Here is a 21,436-nt window from a genome sequence, read left to right on the forward strand (position 1 = left end):
TTTCATGAATGTTCTATAGGGATGTGTAAGAACATTTTTTATGGTCCGAGATGTAAAGCAAAAGAAAATTGCAATATATCATTAAAAAGAAATTCGGTGTCACGATTACGTGCGAAATTTGACGAGAGAAGCCAAAATTGAATATTATTTTAAAAAAGCTGTAAAAAATCGCAAGAAAAAGAATTTTAGCCTCATGGAAAATTTATTTTTATATGATATTTTTTAACGCCTTGTAAACGGCGTATTCCAAAGACATATTTTTAACGCTGAAATTTTCCTCTAGTTTTATTAATCCAAGGGTCTTTTCTTCGTTTTTCCAAGTTTAAAAAATATTGATTGTTCTAGCTCGCATGAAAAAATAACGCAAGGCACAAATTGCATTTATATATATACATATATACTTCCTGTAATGTAAATCCGACGATAAGGAGCGATCACAAAAGCAATCACGTAATCAGCCATATGGAAAAAAAATGTCGGACAAAGAGACTAAGCACTTCCGAGAGGAAGCCTCGGATTTTCGTCGAACACTTCCGGCACGAGATTTTACCGCGAGCCATACATAGTTCGAGACAATTCATTATGCTCGTAAACAGGAAGAGCGTGTCAAAAATCGGCCGCTCCAAGGCTGTTGTCATAATCGCGCCGAGTGAATTTATTCAGTCGCGTGGATTTATTGAAATTTCAACGGTCCCAGAAAATTCGACGCGAAACTTTTGTTAAATGCTGTCTTACTTCCACCAAAATTTGTCAATTTAACGCTGTAAGACTCATCGTCCGAATTTTTCATCGAATAGTTAATATCAAATTTTTACTGACCAAAATTATGACGCTATTAGATGCAAAGTTTAATTAATTTTTACACGTGGTTCGGGGTCTTTACTACCATAAATCCATGCCTGTCGGCCAAGAGTACTGAATGAAGACGATGGTTTCATTCTGAAAGTTCTTTCACCACGGGCTGCGTAATGGGGGCAGCGGACGATCGCGGGATTATACACGCATCCCTCTTTATTATTACTTAACGAAGCACTTCGTCATTAATTATTCATCAGCACGAACAGTGAAGGATATTTTTTCGATTAAATTTCTCGTTCGAAGACATGCTCCAATTTCACTGAAATTCCGATTGTACTACAAGATATACTTAGTCATAATGAAATCACGCGAGAAGATATAATGCGACAATAAAATTGAAAAATAACATGGGGGATTCTTGTTTACATTACTCATTATCCATTTACTTCATATTTTGATTACTAAATATTATTTATATTAAATAAAACTATAAAATATTAAAAAGGTACGATTTAAGGAACCAGTACGCATTTAGCAACTCTTCCCCAATGAAGAAATTAAGAAAAATTTTATATATATCTTAGAAATTTCGAGCCCTTTGCGAATTTTAAAGAAAATGTATAAATATATATATATATATATATATATATATATAACAATTTACAGAATAATATTATTACTTTTTGAATGCGTTACAAACTTAATCTAAAGTTTTCTTTGCTTAGAACCGTTTTCTTTAAAAAAATCAATAGTCGTTAACAATAATATTACATAAAACAATTATTTTAAAAAGTTAAGACAAACGCCATTTTTTGTTCACTTTAATGCCTAATAATATTTGTGTGACTTTTTTAGAATTTCCACTTCGTGCAAACTACGCTGCCAGTTATTTATTCATCTTGAAGCACATTTCTAAATTATAGTTAAAATATATACGTAATATTATTTTGATGTTATTTTAAAGTTTGTTACTATCAGAATATTATTAAATTGCTTCATCAATTTAATTCACAATATTACACAGTTTATAATTGTGTTTTAAAACCGATAAATAATGAATGCGTGATTTGTATAAGCTAGAGATTAAAAAGGAGTCACCTAACTGTTATTAGTCATTAATAATCTTAATTGAAAAATGGTGTTCTTTTTTATTGTATTATGCACAGTATCGATTCTAATTTTATTTATTAATCATAAATAAACAATTAATCTTTTTATCGAAGAGATATATATTTATATGTATATATAAGAAGTTAATTTTTTTTAAGAGCTTATCTCGTTTACGACACATTTTGAATTAAGCATCTTTAATCAAAGTACGTGGTTAAAGAACATGTAGTTAATCATCTCTGTAAGAATATTAAAAACAAGTGTTTTTAAATGCATTTGTGGTGAAAATTTTTCAAAATATCTGTATAAAAATTAAAAAATTTTTCAGAATATATTTTTCGGCTACGTTTTTAGAAAACTTATATTTTTTAATATAAATTAAAAGGCTTTTCTAAGTATTGAAAAGTATCAAAAAATTCTATATTTTTTAGAAAGCTTTATATAATATATGTAAATTCTAAAATTATTCTGAAATTAAACAAATTTCTTATTTTAAAATTTGCGAAAAAAACTTATAGGCCGGTATTCATAGTCGGGTCTTATATTTAAGATCATCTTAAGTACTGTCTTAAGATGCCATCAACCAATCACAGAGCCGTATTAGCATCTTAAGACATTGCTTGAGACGATCTTGAAATAAGATTTGACTATGAATACCGGCCATAGACTTAAAGACACTTAAAGAAACTTAAAATTTTAAAAACATTTAAGATATGTTTTTTTAATCTTTATAAACTTAAAATATAACGAAGAAATATTAACGTACATAAAAATAGTAAATATATTGTTAAATGTTTTAATAAAAATCTTTAAATCTTTAATCTTCTTCATATAATTTTTCAAAACTTCTATGTGCAAAATTTTTTGCTTCACTATAATCCCGTTAGTTGATTTTAATCATTTAATTATTTAATGTTTTTTTTTTTATATACTTGGCTAATTGTATTAATCTTAAATTTATTTTTGAAAGCACGCGTTTATGTACTTGGTCTGTCTTTTTTTCGTTTCAAAGTTGGCGCTAGTTGGCGCATTTACTTCATATCATTTTTTTGTAGAGAAGACAATAAAACAATAAAACAATAGAATAATAAGACAATTTATTTAATATAATTAGTTTTTTTTCTTAGAGACGCACACACACACTTAGCGCTTTTTTAAACCGTTTTTTAAAAAGGTAATTTTGTTTACTTACGACACGACTGCATCTCATCGCTGTTGTCGTCACAGTCTCCACGGTAATCGCACACCAGAATCGACTGTATACATTTGCCATCGTTGCACCTGAACATGTTATTCCCGCAGCCATCGCCTGTAACAGAAAGCATAGAGCATGAAGGGATCGGGAAGCGATATTGCTGCCGTGATAGGTGAAAGGTTCAATGCCTGCCAAGGAACTGCCATTTCTAGGTGTAACCATTGCAGAAGATAGAATTCTTCTGGCTCTTTTTTGTGAGCAAATCCTCAGCGAATCCGATGAACTTTCGTGAGGCGATTATTTCGTCACCTCGTCCGCGGTATGTCCGAGATATCGAACGAAGGGATTCACAATTGAACGCGAATTGTACAACAAGAACCAACTTTCTAAGCTCAGAATTTTAGATTTATGTCGCAAAATTGTTACTAAATGTGCGTTACGTATAAAATGAATTATTATTAGAAACTAACCGTCGCGTCAGTGCGTTAAAAAATAATTATATTACTTTTAATTTGTTCTTAATGTTCCTCTAAAATGGTTATATTTAAAGAACAACAGAACTAAAACTTTTATTATAATTATTTTTAATAAACTTTATTATAATATATATTAAAATTTAGAAAAAGAAATCTTAAATCACATTCAAGAAAAGAGAATTCGTTGAAAATGGTCTCTTTCACTTTCAATTATCTGTCCCATACTTTCTATGACTCGAAACTTTTCAATTCTTCGAGGCTATGAATATAAACATATTTTAGAATACGAATTACTTATTTCGGAGAAATTATCATTGTCGAAATTTTTTTACTAAAGACACTGCGTTTATAAACATTATAATAAAATTCTGGCACTTAATAGAATATATAAAAGTTTGAAACAAGAAAAAGTATGACAATTAAACCTTTAATCGGGAATAAAAATAAAAATAATAGCACGGATAAAAAGGTTTAACCACGTTTTTTTAAATATATGGCACTATGTGGTAAAGGAGAGAATAATGTATGTGAGATTTCATTACACAATTTATAAATTAATGTGTTATTATTATTAAAAAAAAGAATATTTTCTTTTATTCCTAATGAAAAACAATCGATCAGTAATATTCCGCTAAAGATACAAATTATTATTAAAACTCTAATATGTCGGTCGCATAAAAATGTTTATATTAATATTAATTAATAGATAATAATATATAACTGTGTAAATTCGCGCGCGCGTGCGTGTGTGTGATTGCCACACAATAAATCAACTAATATATGGAGGATGCATTAATTAAAAGTAGTTTTGACTGTGTATACAAGACAAAAACTTTTCTCTTCTCTGCCTTATTTAAAGTGGCCAAAGAGCGGAAATACCCGAATGTGTTATTACGGTTGAATTCGTGGGTGGAAATTAAGATCTATCTTCGTGATTGTGATAACTTCTACTCTTCACTTTAACTACAAAGAACAGATATAATTAGACGTGTACGCGCAGATTATAAATGGATTTTTGCATATTGCATTCCCAAATTGTTTAAAGAAATTCTCCAATCTTTTATAACATAGAAACTTGATCAAATTTTAGAAATAAAATTACAATTAACATGTAAGCTTTCTCTTTTTTTATTTTTGACTCTATAATTTTTTTTTTATTAAAACATTACTTTCTAAAATAGAATATTGTCTTATTAAGAAGAGTTTTAAGTATTTTAAATAAAATATAAACGTTTCAAAAAATTATATTTATAAGAAAGAATGCAGTTTTATAAGAAAGAACTGCAGAAAGAATATTTTGGAATTCAAAAAATATATTATATCATTTCTGTGAGAATACGAATGAATTATAGTTCTCTTAAAATATAACTGTCACCAATGAAAATGGCCCGACACTTGTTATTAAACTTATATTATTATTATAAACAAATTTTTTTCAATTTTTTCTACATTAACATTTATTAATATTTATTTTCTACATTAACATTTATTAATATTAATCAATATCAATATTAATCCAAGTATTAATCTATATAAATAAAAATGTAAATGCTTGTTCCTCATCTAAGATTTTTGTAAGTTTTTCACCGATTGTTTTGAAATTTTGACACAACGTTGCATTCGTAACCGAGAGTGTTCTTATAGGGTCTGATTGTGGAAATACTGTGTGTTTCAAAAATGATGGCCATAATTTAAGTTTAAACAATAGTTTTTTATTAATATTATTGAAATTTTGACACATTAAGACGGGGAGAGACGGGGAGAGACCGGAGAGACAGGGAGAGACCGGGAGAGACGGGGAGAGACCGGGAGAGACGGGGAGGGACCAGGAAAGACGGGGAGAGACGGGAGAGACCGGGAGAGGCGAAGAATATTTCTATTGAGTTTAAATTAAGGTAATAAGAAAAATAAAGATGGCTTTTATTTTATTGAAAAAAAGGAACTTATTTAAAACAGTCTTTTGAATGGATTTCTAAATCCATGGCAGCTTTTTAAAAAAAAATTTAGAAGTACGTGAATAAATAAATATTAGATTTATTAAAGATAGATGAATGCTTATTTAAAAATAAAATAAAAAGAGCAACAGTAAAGCAAGGCTTTTGAAACGACGATAGCAAAGAAAATTTGAAAAAAACGTAGCATAAGAATAGAGAGCCGCAGCAACACGTGGCAGAGCATAGCTAGTAATATTAATAAAAAAAAAGAATATTTTTGAATAACAAATTTTTATCGTTTTTATTGCTTAAATTTTATTCGTTAGTTATTACTTCGAAGATGACTATTTCAAAAGCTTCTTTAATAAAAAATATCTATAAATTAAAAACTATATAACTTTCCTCTATTTTTTCAAGCTAAAGAACTTTCTTAAGTAATTAAAAATTGAGTGTTTCCTCGTAAATATAATGTTCAAACAGCTTCTTGAACTGGAAGCGAAAATGAATAATCTGTTGTTATATCCAAACAGAGAGAGAGAGAGAGAGAGAGAGAGAGAGAGAGAGGGAGAGAGAAAGATGTACAAAAATGCTTTGAAAAGCATTTAAAGTTTGCTGCGCAGCATCCGCCGAAGACGAGATAAGAAAAGGTGCGCGATAAGAAGCCGTTTTCAGCTTCAGTTATTGTTTGCAGGTGACTTTTGTTCATCTACCAATGGGGAAAATTTGCATAACGACGCGGTATTTTTCACGAGTATCGTTATGCAAATGCATACCTATTAATATTCGCATACTGTCGTCATCGCATAGCTTGATGCGCCATTTGAATTATTAGCGATAATGAGCGATAATAATAAATCCGACCTCTGTCGAGATGTCAATCGTTTAAACAGAAATCCGGATTTATGATAATTTATATTTTCTTGGGAACATTCGTTTATAATGCGTATTCCATTGCTGTCCTCTGAACAATAACGGAAATATGCTCAAGATAATTACTACGAGAAATGAGAAACTTTAATTTTAAAACATTCTAAAGCTGAATCAGCTATAATTTAGAGCGACGTTTATTAAGATTATCGACATAAAATACATAAATAATATAAAATTAATGTTCCATATTCTGAGAAAAAATATTCTGGAAAACAACTTAATTGTTGTTAAATCACTACGGCACAATTGCAATAAATATAATAATTCAAAGAGATGATAATATACAGAGCATTCAGCAATAGATGGAAGGAAATTTAAAGAGTAATTCCAGGCAAATAATATAAAACAAAAACAAAGAATAACAAAATTGCGTTTAAGACTTCTTTTTTTAATTATAAATATTTAAATATTCATGGAAAAAGTACCTAAAACATTTAACACAATAAATTTATGTACTATAATCAAACAATACAAAATCTTCCTAAATTTGGTTATTTTTAATCAACAGATATTATAATTTTAAAGATTAAAAAATTTAAATAAAAAGTACCTAATTCCAAATAATAAAAAATTATAAAAATATTTAAACATTCATAATTAAAAAACAAAACCTTAATCGTAATTTTATTATTTTTTAAATTTAATTTTTGTCTTATTTTATCATGTAAAGTTACTTTTTAAATTTTCTTTTACTTGTTACAAATAATATGTACAATAGATATGTAATTATAATATGATAATATGATAATATCAATAATACTTTCTAATATTTTCAAAAACCGACTCTGACAATAAGAAACCTACAGTCTATAGTCTAAATCTCTGCTCATTACCAAACGGAGAGAAGAATAATCTCCAATCGTCCTAGTTGAGCTAATAAGCCTCCCTCTATACGCGTTTTTCAAGTATATTTCTAAGTTTATGAAAGGAAAAATTATCTTCACTCGTAAAAGGACCTATCATACAGTGATGGCAATCAAGGCCCGTTTACGGAGACTTTCCCATTGCGGGAGGATCCTTGATACATTGTCCTTGGACGAGAAAGCGATCCTGTGATCGCTGTGCAATCACAGCTGACAACGCTATGATTAATGTTTAAATTAAAAAAATCGGTCACGCTCAGATGAAACGTGCGATATATATATGTAAAATAGAAAATGTCGCGTTGAATAAAGTATCTTTAAGACATTTTTACTTTAGCAAGAAACTTTTTCGAGTACTCTAGTGATACATACATATACAATATATGTGCTGTGCATTTAAAAGATCATCTTTAGGAAACATTTAAATGTTTAGTTCAAAGGTTTAACTAAGGGATTGTTTAAAAAAAAATATTTAAATCTTAATTGAAAAAAATATGTATTTTTTATTTTTTAGTTTCATATTTGTTATGATAGAAATATTATCATAACAAATATAAAAAAATTATTTATGTAGTAAAATTGCAAAGTTCTCAGATTAATCATGAAAAGTTAGACATAATGCAACATTATTTTTATATGACGATTACTCAAATATAACTAACAGTATAACTTTTTAATTATATTATACATAATATATAAAAATATCCGGAATTTTCAAGCTTTTTGTTACAATAATTAAAAAAATGACTGTTGATAGAGAAATATCTGATTGATATTTACAGATGCTAAGAAAAAATGTTTATAATAAATAAATTTTAATGTCAAGTAAACGACGAATATCTAATTAAGTTCATAATAAACAATTTCATTGTAATTTGATATTTTATTTCTTGTATTTCTTATATTATTACAACATTAAATCCGCTATTTTAAATTTTTATATCTTGATTTTAACCTTTAAAAGTAATCAATCAATATATTCCATTTCTCAAAAAAGTTTAGACCTGAAAAAATTAACATAAATGTGTTTAAACTTGTTTTCTAAAACTTTTCCGGGGAGGATTACAAAGGTAAGATCACCCATTTCCTTAGTTTCTAGCCCACCGTAATATTTCTTCAGCGAAGAATCCATAGATCGTTGAAACTAATAGAGAAAGTGACTAAACAGCGCCATTTCTCGAAACTTCTCAGAGATGAACAATCAATTTGTGAAATGGCCTTCATGATACTGGTGGCTCCTCATAAATAAGTAATCTGCATTTGAGATCGTATGTATGTCGATCGATCATTTTCCACGACGACATTCGTTCAGAAACGAGCGGCAGTTCGCTGGATCCGCGAAGGAAAGTGAGGAGAGCACGGAGGAGGTGAGACCTTAAGGTGTGTAAGTAAGCCACGTTCTGTGTATGTGGGTGCCTCATCATTGCAAGAGAAGAAGCGACTAGAAAGAGAGAGAGAGAGAGAGAGAGAGAGAGAGAGAGAGGGGGGGGGAGAAATCGCGAGAGGTGAGGAGCGCGATTGCCGATTAGGAGGAGGGAGACAATAAGAGAAGGAGAGAAAGAGAGAGATGCTGATGGCACTAGCGAGGAGAGCAGAGGAGAGGAAGTGGCCCCGGCTTGGAAGTGCAGCGTTCGTGCCAGGCTGCGCGGCCTGGACGGCCTGGTACGAGCAGAGCACCGACGGCAGTCGGGAGGGAACGTGTGCATTGCGGAGTAGGAATGCAAATATCGAAGACAGATAGTCGACCGTTGATATACGCGTGCTCGAGATTTTTTTATGCGATATTTTCGTATTGTATTAGATCCGGTCTGTGTGAGGATCGTTAGATCCACCAAGAGAAGCGGGGGAGGGGGAAAACAGCCTCCGGCAAGCACACAGATCCATGTAATCAATTTTAAAGATATCATATTCTGCAATTTACTGTTCCGCTTCATACGCGATATTCATTCAGAAGCGACCACGTTCGAGAAATGAAATAATGCATCAAATCTTATAATATGTATTGTCTGAACGATCTGATGAAATACGCCTCCTCTTTATGAAGATTTAAATCACATTATAATAATAAAGCGACTTTATGTATTAATGTAGAATTTTATGAAACACAAAAAATTATGAATTTGTTTATCATTATATTGTAAGATTTATTATTATCAAAAGTTTAGAAGAGATTATCATTCCAAAATATTTTGCAATAATTTATGAGAATTAATACAAATATAAAATCTACATAAATATTACTGTAGCTTATTGTAAAAACATGTAAAAGTATTTAAAACTAATAAAGATTTTTATTTTATTTTTTTTTTACATTATTCTTAATTTTGAAAAATTTTATAAAATAGGTTTTTCTTACAAAGATTTGAATCATATGATAAAAGTTTTTAATCAAATTACTACTTTTAACGCATACAAAATGTTCTGTAAGAAACACAAAAATGTTGAGTTTATTTATTACAATTTTATTAATGTTTATTATTATCACAAGTTTAGACGAGATATTTATTTTTAAATATTTTGCAATAATTTAGAAGAATTAACGAACAAATAAAATATTATTAATATCACTATAATTTATTATGGAAACATGTAAAAACATTTAAATCATATTATTAAAATTTATTTATATTGTTTAATGTTATTCTTATATTTTTTTACATTATTTTCAATTGGAAGTATTGTCATGAAGCAGATATTTTTATCATAAAAGTTAAGAATGTCTTCTACAATACCACACAGTTAAATGTTATCAAAGTTTAAAAAATAAAGGCTTCTTAGATTTCTTTTCTTTTCTCCTCTCTCTTTTTCAAGTCAGTCCTTCATGACTGAAGATCGTGGTCTCCACTTGCATGCTCATGCATGCCTCATGGTGACTGTCTTGGCAAAGATACTCTCGGTGATTTTCCATTGCCTTCCGAGAAGTGGTAATCAATTAAAAATCTGATATGTTTTGCTTGGATTTGACCTGGCATAGAGAGAAGACACGCAACTCTTACTGCGACAATCACTTTTTTTCTAATAAATGACAAAAAAATTTGGATCATGAATATTCGAATTTGGTTCCAAAACAGCCATAAAGAAGAAGACAATAACAAAATTTAAGTACAATAATTTATGCAGCAAAAAGGACTTTATTTTGCTATTATTTTAGATAAATAACTATTAAACAAGTAAGTAAATTTTAATAAATCTTTGTGCATATGTTTATTAATTAAAGTTTTATTAAAAACTACAAAACGTGATTTTACGTGTAAGAGCAGATAAACAATTAAATAACTTTAAAACCAATAAAGAAATTCACAGATATTCAAACGTAATGATAGAACAATTTATTTTACAAATTGTTTTGAATATTTTGAAATGTGTAACACATACAGTTTTAAATCAAATTATAATATAATTATAATGACAAGTGTCTTATAATGTAGAAAATTCTGTGAAAAATATGAATTACGAGTTTATTATCATTTTATAACATTTATTATCAAGTTTAGATAAAATTATCTTTTCAAAACTTTTCAACAATTTAAAAAATTGATTTAAAAACAAAAAATCTATATAAATGCCAGTAGTTTATTATATATAATAGTTTTTTATTATAGAAATGTACAAACTTGATTTACAGCTGATCAAAATTTTTGCATTGTTAATTTATATTTTTCATTAATTTGTTATTTTTAGTTGATAGCAAGATAAAGGTTAATTTTTCATTAAATTTCAACTTTAATTAAATATATTTTATTTCAATCTTGACTTCAATGTAATTACTTAATTAAATTAATTGATTCCATTAAATGACAGCCTTAATTTACAACATGCACATGTAACAGTCGAGAACTAATGCCATCAGCAGCAAGAATATTAATACATTACTGTAACGATACATGTAAAGAATCGCTCAGGAACGAGCGCATGTTCATTGATTATTTTACTATCGGCCTCTGCATAATCCGCCTGGCTACGAACGGCAGGTATGCAACAGGCTTTAGCAATGATATAATGTATTGTTAAGTAACGTATCGCAAGCATGCCGTCCTATGACATCGGCACGCAGCGGCGGCGCGCGGCAGCCGGCGTTCACCTTCGCGCTCGCGTGAGAGGCGGATGCTCTTTCAGCGGCGTCGTCCGTACCAGACGGTGCAATAGCCAGCCGCGTGTACCGCTGCATCGACACGTTGCAACGATGCAACGTCGTGCATACGACCGGAGGGGGGCCCCCGCGTACCACCGAGCGACTAAGTTTTTCTTTCCACGCCGACCTTAAGTCCCTTAAGTATCGGGCGAAAGTAGTTTGTATCGACCTCCAGAAGACGTGCCTCATTCAAGCCAAAGATAGTGCAGTTTTGCTTCTCGATCTCGTCGTTTTATAGGGTAACGAATGAAGTGCTAGCTGCATGCGCCGAGACGGATGTAGCAGACCCGTTGATTAAATCGTCGCGAAAAGCCACTGCATTCTCGCGTCATTGTCAATACAATTATTTGTACAACGTATTCTTTATTGGGACTGAAATAAAGGCCCACGGGCCGCACAACATATACCTACTACGCGAAGCAATTATTCCCTAGTAGCACAATACATTGTAATACATTGGCTAATATTGGCTAAACAATGGTTATATTGGGAGTGCATTGGCCAATGTACTTTTCCCAACGTAATGCCAATATTGGTCATAAAATATTGGTTCTAAATTAGAATGCAATTAATGTCTGATATGAGAAATTGATTGGTTCAACATTGGCCCAATGTTGAACTAATATTACTGCTTAGACAAATTAACTAAATAAGGTAAAGAGTCTACTTTACAATATTGGACTAATATTGGAAATATTGCTTTTACATTACTTCCCAATATTGCGTCAATGTTTTGTGCTACTATATATTAGTGCAGAGATAAATGTTTATTTTATATCGTAGTAATGGCCGGCTGTGACCGATTGGATTCTTAGTGAGCATAATCAATATCTCGAGGTCTTGTTGTGTAAGAAAAATCTCCTTATCGTTGCCCTACATGCTAGATGAATGAAGATATTGCAACGCAAACGTCGGGGAGTTCAGTGATGAGCACCTATAGAACTGACGTATAATTTTCTTTGTAATTTTTCTTATCCTCTACGCTAGATATAAGAGGAATGAATTTGCAATGCTATGATAAAGAACATGCCGTTGCAATTTTGTACGTTAAAAATAGTATATAAATATATTTTCTTTTTTTATGTAAATAGATTACATACTGTACACGTAATTATTTGATAATTTCTAGTTTTTTAAATATAAATAAATAAATAAAAATAAAAAAAATATATACTAGTATTTATCCATTTTTAAAAAAGACATGTTGATTTTGTCAGCGTTTTTCCGCGATGCTAATTGTTGGTTGTCAAGTTCGTGGTTTGTGATTTACTTCACTGTGTCATCTGCTGTTGTCATCTTTGACAGTCAACATTTGACGATCAAACATTTGACAATCAAACTTTTAACAGTTAGTGAATTCGTATTAGATTAAAAAAAAGTTTTTTAATGTTAAAGAATACGTTAATTTTGAGAGAGAGGAAGAGAGAGAAAGGAGATCGATCTACCGCGTCGCTTGACGTCATGATCTTTATATATGTATGTATTACACTCTCTTTTTATTTTGAATGATAGTTAATAAAAAATTTATTAATTTTTCCATTAATAAATTTTTTTTATAATTTTTGTTATATCCGTATATAATATATGTTTCAAAAAGGTTGAGTTGATGTTATTATTGAGTAAGAAAATAATAGATAATAATATTGTCTAATAATTTACATTAGATACTAAAATAAACAGTTAAGAGTAAATTTAGATGATAAAATAAATAGTGTGACAAAAAGTGCATGAAGAAAATATTTGATTAAAAAGTATAAACATATAGAAGTGAATTATTTCCTTAAGAATATATTAATATAACATGAGTAGGAATATTAGGAAAAAATGTGACTATTTAGAAAAAATTTTTTAATATATTGATAAGAAGAATTAAAATTTAAAAAAGTTTTCTAAAACAGAGGGAAAGTTGTTATAAACATAAGAGAGAAAAAATTAAAATATAGGTAATATATATATATATATATATATATATATATATATATATAATATGAAAAGAATGTAAATAAAGGAAAAAAGGCTAAATGGCACGCGCAAAGTGCGCGAAATATATTTTTGTAGTATATTAAAATCTATTATAATATTTTTTTGCATTAAATATAATTATATATGAGAAATAAGATAATATAAATCTTAATAAAATATATGTGTATATATATGATATTACATATACACATATATATAGTATAAAATTTACATATTATTTAAAAATGTATTAAATGTTAAATATTAATATTATAATAATATTTACGTATATGTAATACTTTTATATAATATAACATATATAATATTGTATCTTTATATGATGTGAGAGAAGAGAAGGGATACAGTGTGTAGAAAAAAGAAAGATTTAAATTTCTCAGCATCAAAATATATAACTTTTAGATATACATTCTTCTATATATATATATATATATATACTTCAAGTGTCGTTTTCTAATAACAATCGAAGAGATATGAGAAAAATAATCAGTTACAAGTCAGTTATAGAAGTCGTTGACATGTACAAAAGAACGTCTGAAGAAATTGGTACAGCGCGGCCTGGATCGCAAATTGGATCACTCAGATCAACGAAAGCCGTGCGACACATACATATAATCATATCACCGGCGCAGCCCAGTGTCATTCAGCTACCCAACGTATATCGCGCTCGTAGTACGTATAGTACAAGGCCACGGCAGACGCCCGATTGATATTCTGCTGAAGAGAAATCTTTCGAGGCCTTTGCTTCATAACGTTGATTTTCATCCGTTTCTTTTCATAATTAGGTCACATCGATGAAAAATTGTATAAAGCTAAAATCCAAAACTCGGCAAAGCTCGAGAAAAAAATACATAAAATATCGAGATTACGTTTCACTTATCACCTTCTTTTATTTATGAAATCTCGAATCAATTAGGAATATGTCTTTTAAAAATATATCTATTTTTATAGAGTTATAATTATTTTCTATAATTATTGTACATATACATGTATACATATATAATATTTATATTAAAAGATGCATATATCAAAGTAAAAACGTAAAATTAGAAATTAATATATTCATAATTTTAAAAATTATAAAAAATACCTATATTAAATTTTAACATATTAAATTCTTATCGTGAATTATATTTTGATTAATTTTTGATTAATTTTTGATAATATTTCTGATTAATTATACTTTGATTTTAATATTCTTTGTCTAAAAGATCCTTTGTTACTTTTTTTATTGCACATATTATTATAACTTTTTTATTTTCTCTGTCCGTTATAATGTTTGTACCTGTTATTAAGAAACAAAAGAAATTTTTTTTATTTACTTTTGAAATACTATAATCTTCTTAAATTTGGTTTTTCTGATCCCGTCAGATATACTAACGTCGCACCCTTTGTGTATCACAATGACTTGGTAGGTAGGTAGGTAGTATACATACAATTCACACATACGTGTGTGTGTGCGTGTGTGTATGTATCATACATAAATGCTTGCGTCGACTACTAGTTCGATAGCTTAGTATGCGTGCAAAGTACATAACAAGGCTCGTTGCGGTGAGAGTATTCCGTGACTTTGGTTTTCCGTTCTTATCGACCAACAAGGTCAAAATTAGGGAGAGCTCTAAATGGATGGATTCTTTAGATAAACAGGTATACATTCACTGCATTTTTTAGTTATTATTGTACATTCCCGTGCTGAGAGAGTAGATAAATTTGTACTTAAGATATTTTTCTTTTTGTCTAGTTGAAAAGGATATCAGCAGCGTAAATCAGCGTGACCAAAAAAAACTGAAAATCACGGAACTTTTTTGTGAATACAGTGATACAAATTTACAAGAATGTTTCCTAAGTACATAAAAATGTTTCATAAGAAAGTGAGTGATATCGAATCATTTATTTTGCGCATAAATATATTGGGGAGAATACTGAAAAAACAACGAGAGGAAGTATTTGATATTTGAGAATATATACATATAATTAAATGTTAAAATAATTTAATTGTTAGGAGCTCCATTTTTAAGCTAGGAGCTCCATTAGTAACTGTGTAAAAATTAAAACTCCTAACTATAATTGTTTCAACATTCAATTATATTAGAGTTGATAACATTCAAATATATCACAAATATCAAATACTCTTTTCTCTCAATGTGCAAATAATTTAATTAAGTGTTCTCTCTCTCTTTCTCTTACGAGAATGCAACCGGTATGCAAAGTTTCGTGAAAACGTGGATTTAATGTGCAGCGAACGGTTAAGGGGTACATCGACACGCGAGGTACAATCGCTAAGCTGATTTGTGATACAGAGGGAATTAGCGAAACGTTTAAGGTGATTAACGCTAGCCGTGCTAATGCACGAACGTCTGGCTCGTTACACGTCAGTGAACGCAAACGTAAATTTTTCTTCCGAATACTTTCCTCCGGCAAAAGTCGACGTAAGCGACTTGAACTTAACTTCGAAACAACTATACGAACAGACAACAAAAAGATATCTAGATTAATATTCAGTTACAAAGATATATCATGAGCAATATTGCCTTAAAAGTATATTACTCATATAGTTCTTGCAAAATAAATTGAAAATGGAAATAGAAATTAAATTTAAGATGTTCCTCTTTTATTTTGAAATATGCGTAATACTCCTTTCTTTTATATTGTTGTTTGAGCAAATTTAATTCTTTGTTGAGTCACATGTGGAGAGGAGATATAGAACACGCAAAAAAGCAAGTAAAAGCATGAAATAAGCGGTCAATGGATATTAGTTGTCATTAGCTGCAACTGCTATGGGAATATGACCGTTGCCGTTGAACGGCGCACGCTTGAGAAGCGATTTTTCGGAAAAATTTGGGCAAGGATTTAAATATGTCCGCAAAATAAAAGTTCATGTAGCGAATAAATGTCACGGAGCGATTAATTCGGGATTGTTTTCCTTCGGATCACCCGGTATGACGAATGGACACGTCGTATTTGCGGCGATCTGTCGCCGCGCGATTTTCGTATGACGCTCCATGAAGCCATTGACCTTCCTTCATTTCTGTGCCACTTTGGCACGGCTAATTCGATTACCCGCGCTGCAAATTATCGGGCGCCTCGTATTCTTATCGGAAAGAGATCTCGGGTAATCTGACTCGCACAATTCTGACTCCCTCAGCAGCCCGGAGGTTCCCAGAAAGAAGGGTCTGAACACGCGTTTCGCAGCATTTCCTTATTCCTTCTGCAAAGTCTGCTTTTAAAAAATATATTCATTGCCCTCGTACAGATCTTTCTCCTCTCATCTTCAACGTTTCACCTCGCTCGTGCCAATTCGATCGAGTAGATCGGATCGCTGAAAAAATTGGCCTTCCGTGACGAAATAAAACTTTCTGCATGAAGAAGCAAATTTAAAAAAAAGAGCATCTTGAATTCGAAGATACTTAATTGGAAAATTGAACATTAATGTTATCTTAAATAATAATTATCTTAAATAATAATTGTTAAAAAAAAGTAATATTAGTATTACTTTTCTTAAGCAAAACTCGTTTAAGCAAAAAGCTCAACTTAAGCTTGACTCGTTATAAAACACGCGCGAATCCAGTTTATTCTGAAACAATCACAAACTAAATAATTGTACAAAATATATTTTTGATTCGCACTATCTCACATATACATATAGTTATTAAAAGCATTAAACGCAAATCTATCTCTTTCGTGAAGAAATCCTGATACGTGCAAGTATCATTTCATTTACAGCACTATCGGTTTTGGAGGGGAAAAAGTCGTAGCGGGACACCCGTTGCGCAAGACGGCTACATTGTAAACATTATATCACGAGTTAATACGAGATTGTCATTGCCATTATGGGAATCTCTCCTTCTCCTTGCTTGCGCGCACACGTGCACGGAGCCTCGCCTTCGATTTGCCGCGCTCGTTCAAGCGCGCGAATCTGCATTCAAGTCAGGGTTTAATGTCCTGCAATTCGGCGCGCATGTGCATGTGCAGGTAGGCGCACTCTTGTGCGCGCGCGCGCGCACACGGCCGCGCGAGTGCGCACGCACTCGTAGCAGCGCACGCACGCATACGAGGCGCGCGCTCGTAAGAGCCCTCGAAGAATCCGCTGAGTATAGGAGCTCGCCCGCTAGAGAAGCGAATCTAGACTGCAGACGCTGTACACGTATATACAGGGTGGCGCAACTCGAGCGTGCGATGACCGATCGTCGTGTCAGAAAAGGAGACTACCACGAATACACGACGAGTGACGATCTTACTCATCCTCGAGTCACTTTCTCATGGTTTTAGGTCTTTAACAAGACTGAAAAGAGATGTCGTAAAATTGCCCTAATGCCATTTCTCAATGAATTCTGTATTGTAATATTTGATATTTCATATGAATTTATTTATTTTTCACTCAATTGTGGGCTACAGCTTAATAAAGTAATTTAAAGTTTGAATCTATTTTTCCGTAGTTTTGAATTTTAATAGGTGCAAAAAGAAATATTAAAAAATCAACCAAATGTCATCTCTGGTTGAACATTGTCATTTTTCGATACTTTTAATAAATTTACTTATTTAAATAAATTAGATTTCAGTAAAATAATTTAGAGTTTAAGTCTCTTCTTGCTTTGTAATTCTAGATCTTTAAAAGAAACCAGAAAGAGGCAGTTTCAGCCCAGTGTCATTTCTGATTTAATTTTGTACTATAGAAATTGTTGATACTTTCTATATATTTGTTTTCGTTTACATGAGCTACATTGAAAAAAGTCTTGTTGAATTAATCGGCAAATCTGGTAGGTTTGATTAGAATCTGGTTAACTATAATTTTGTAAAATTCTAAATTAATACACTTAATATTTAATATTTAACAATTCATCTAATAATAATTTCAGTATTTGTGCATTCTATAGTGTAAAAAGTTACATGTCATTAATAGTATCATGCCTTATTTTCAAAGGCTGAACAAAAAAAAATATGTTAACCGATGTTATCAATATCGAAAGCTTTTCTTAAATGAAAACATAGGATTATTGCACTAATTGCTGTACAATCAGCAATAAATAATTGTATATAAGAAATATTAAAGTAGACTTCAAAATAATGACTTGCAAATCAATAATTGACAATTTTTAGATCTGAAATCTTTTTATACAGATTTAACTTAAATATTATTTTTTACTTAAAAATGTTGAGTTGTTTTTGTTATTTATAAACTAATGCATACACAGTGACCTTAAATATTTCCTAGAAAAAAAATTCGCAAATAAAAATAATATATTAAATAGACGAAAATAACGAAGCAAAAATAATTATCATGCATTGACAGTCTTTCTTACAATTGATTATGTATCAGCGACAAATATTTGTTCAACTTTTTTCACTCTAACTCGAAGATTACCCCAGCAACACTGATAATAGATAACGCGAACGCATGAATAATTGAATGAATGAATAGAACAATGACTCGGTTCATATACACGAGTCATTCATTAGGAAATGTCGTTATACGGTATTTTTACTGAATAGGTCTACCTGAATTGAGAGTTTTATAAAAACCCATTACATTTCGCGTGACTCATTGTTAAAAAACATTTTCAGAAGCAATTTCAAAACAAGCAAAGACACTCGCGACAAGAATTGTAAGTTTTGCAAGACCGCGGTCCAATTAAATTATACGATTAAATTTAGTATTTCAATTTAATTAAACAACGGAAGTGCTAAAAGAAAGCTTCAGTTTTTGAGCGTGAGATTTGCTTCCTCAAAACGTTAATTCAAGATCCAATTACGGGGATACTTAAAGTCGAAGATAAAAGAATTGCAACGGTGTACTCATCGTGCGGCAGAAGTTCTTAAAATTAAAAGACTGCAGACTGTCTTAAAAAAAATCCAACACTAGAACCATAATCAAGGCTTCCCTCTCTTTTGTTCGCCTTCTCCCTTTTTATCTCGCTTGGCAAACACTAGGCTGCGATTCGTTGAAACACGAAGAGCCGTTACACTCGCGCGCGCGCGCACTATGAGTTTACTTCTAGTCTCGTGGGTGAAAGTTGGTGTTTCCCACGCGGGGTTGGCATCAATTTGCCATCAGCCGGAAAAATCCGCCGCGATCTCTCGCCGATATGCAGGTGACCCTCGGCGTACGGTAATTCACGGTAAACGGAATTATAAAAGTCATCCAATAAGTAGAAATGTACCGTTTCGCGTTTGTACCTCTGCTACGTCGTTCAAAATGTATCAGCGCGAATTAATATGCCGCGAGAACCTGCGGCTTCAAAAGCAAATAGAATTTGGATCGCTAGGAATGCAAGAATAATTCCTTAAGGCTCAATTGTGTCAGCTACGTGGAAGGAAAGTGTTTAATGATTTCAATAATATATTCCTCCTCAGAGAGAGAGAGGGAGAAAGAGAGAGAGAGAGAGAGAGAGAGAGAGAGAGAGAGAGAGGAGAGATCGTAGATCGAGCCATTTTCTCGGTATAAATTTTTCTTAAAATTCTTCATACAATTTTTCAAAATTCTATATAAATTTAAAATTTTTTTTAATTTCTGTATAATTTTAAAACTTTATAGAAATTTTTTTCTTTATAGAAAAATTTTTCTTTCAAAAAAGACTTTATTTTCAGAAAAGTTTACATTCAATATTTTTTCTAGAAATATTTCAAATTCCCTAACTTCTAACTAACTTATCACTTCAGAAAGTTTCTGAAAAAAACTTATTATAAAATCTAAAAATTTTCAAGATATTCTTCATCTAAAGAATAGAATATGTAATATGTGATTGTTTTAATAATAATAGTATTAAAAAATTATAATTCTTAGTTTAAAAATATGTTCGATTCGATGTTTTTTTCCTCTCAACTCATTAAAGATAAATATATTTTTCTTTATAAATAAATATAGAGTTCCTTCATGTAAACAAGATGTCTTATCTTTAAGACTATCACATTCTTCAAAGGAGATTTTATATTCTAGTTTATATAAGACAAGAATTATTAAGTATATAAATTATAACTTGATTATAATTTTTTTCTTTGCACGAACATTTTTTTTGCCAGTGCTGACTCATAGATACTTTAATTTTTTCGAAAATTTTATACATAATAAAAATTACAGTGTACAATAATAGTCACGGATTATAAGAAGAAATTTTTGAAAATTATTAATGTAATTAATGAAATACTATGGTAATTTGATGAAAAACATAGTAAGTTTTCGTAATTCCTTCCTTAGTCTGCGCTCACTATTTACCATATTCGTTTTTACTATAAAATTTCTTCCGTATATTATAAATATACTAATAAAGTATACTAATTACAAATTCTAGAAGAATCTATTATATGTAAAAGTAAAATTTATATTTTTTAAAAAATATAAAATTTTATTAAAAGAAAGAAGTCAGAACAATAAGCAAATCGAATTTTTGTTTTAATATACTACACTTGATGAAATATTAAATTTATAGAATTGAGAATATATTTTGAATAAATTTAATGCTTATGCATAAATAAAACATTAGTATTAAGTTAAAACTAATACATTCTATTTAATTATTATTGCTTCATATATAATTCATATTCATTTAATTTATAGTCATATTCATATAAATTATATTTTTGTTTATGTATAAAATAATAATTATTATTTCATTTATATGTAATTTAATCTTTTTTAAAAAAATTGATAAATTTAAGTTTCCATAAATAAAACAAAATATTGTATTTCTATTTTTATTAATTTATATATATATATATAAATTAATAAAATTTTGTATAACTTATTTTTTTTATTATATATATATATGTATATTATTTTTTCTCATTTTTAAATAAAAATTTTCTTGAGTTGTATGTGTGTGTGAAAAGAAAAAAAATACATATATATATATATATATATATATATATGAGATAAAAAATAACAATACCTTTAATCCGAGAATGATAATGTTTTAATATTTAATTATTATTAAAACTTTAATTATATTGTGCTCTTTTTAATAACTATATATATATATATATAGTTATTAAAAGAGCACAATTTAATTAAAGTTTTAATAATA

At 30.0% G+C, this 21,436-nt stretch overlaps 1 protein-coding gene across 1 annotated transcript in view; it reads right to left on the bottom strand.

Annotated features, from left to right (window-relative positions):
• The window catches only part of LOC105838023 (low-density lipoprotein receptor-related protein 2), a 60,278-nt gene that overhangs the window by 30,612 nt on the left and 8,230 nt on the right, over positions 1 to 21,436 (bottom strand). The window contains exon 2 of the mRNA XM_028192828.2: positions 3,101 to 3,217. Within this exon, the coding sequence (XP_028048629.2) occupies positions 3,101 to 3,217 (117 nt within the window). The remainder of the gene's footprint in view (positions 1 to 3,100; positions 3,218 to 21,436) is intronic.

Source organism: Monomorium pharaonis, chromosome 5 (assembly GCF_013373865.1).
Source record: "Monomorium pharaonis isolate MP-MQ-018 chromosome 5, ASM1337386v2, whole genome shotgun sequence".
Classification (NCBI taxonomy): domain Eukaryota; kingdom Metazoa; phylum Arthropoda; class Insecta; order Hymenoptera; family Formicidae; genus Monomorium; species Monomorium pharaonis.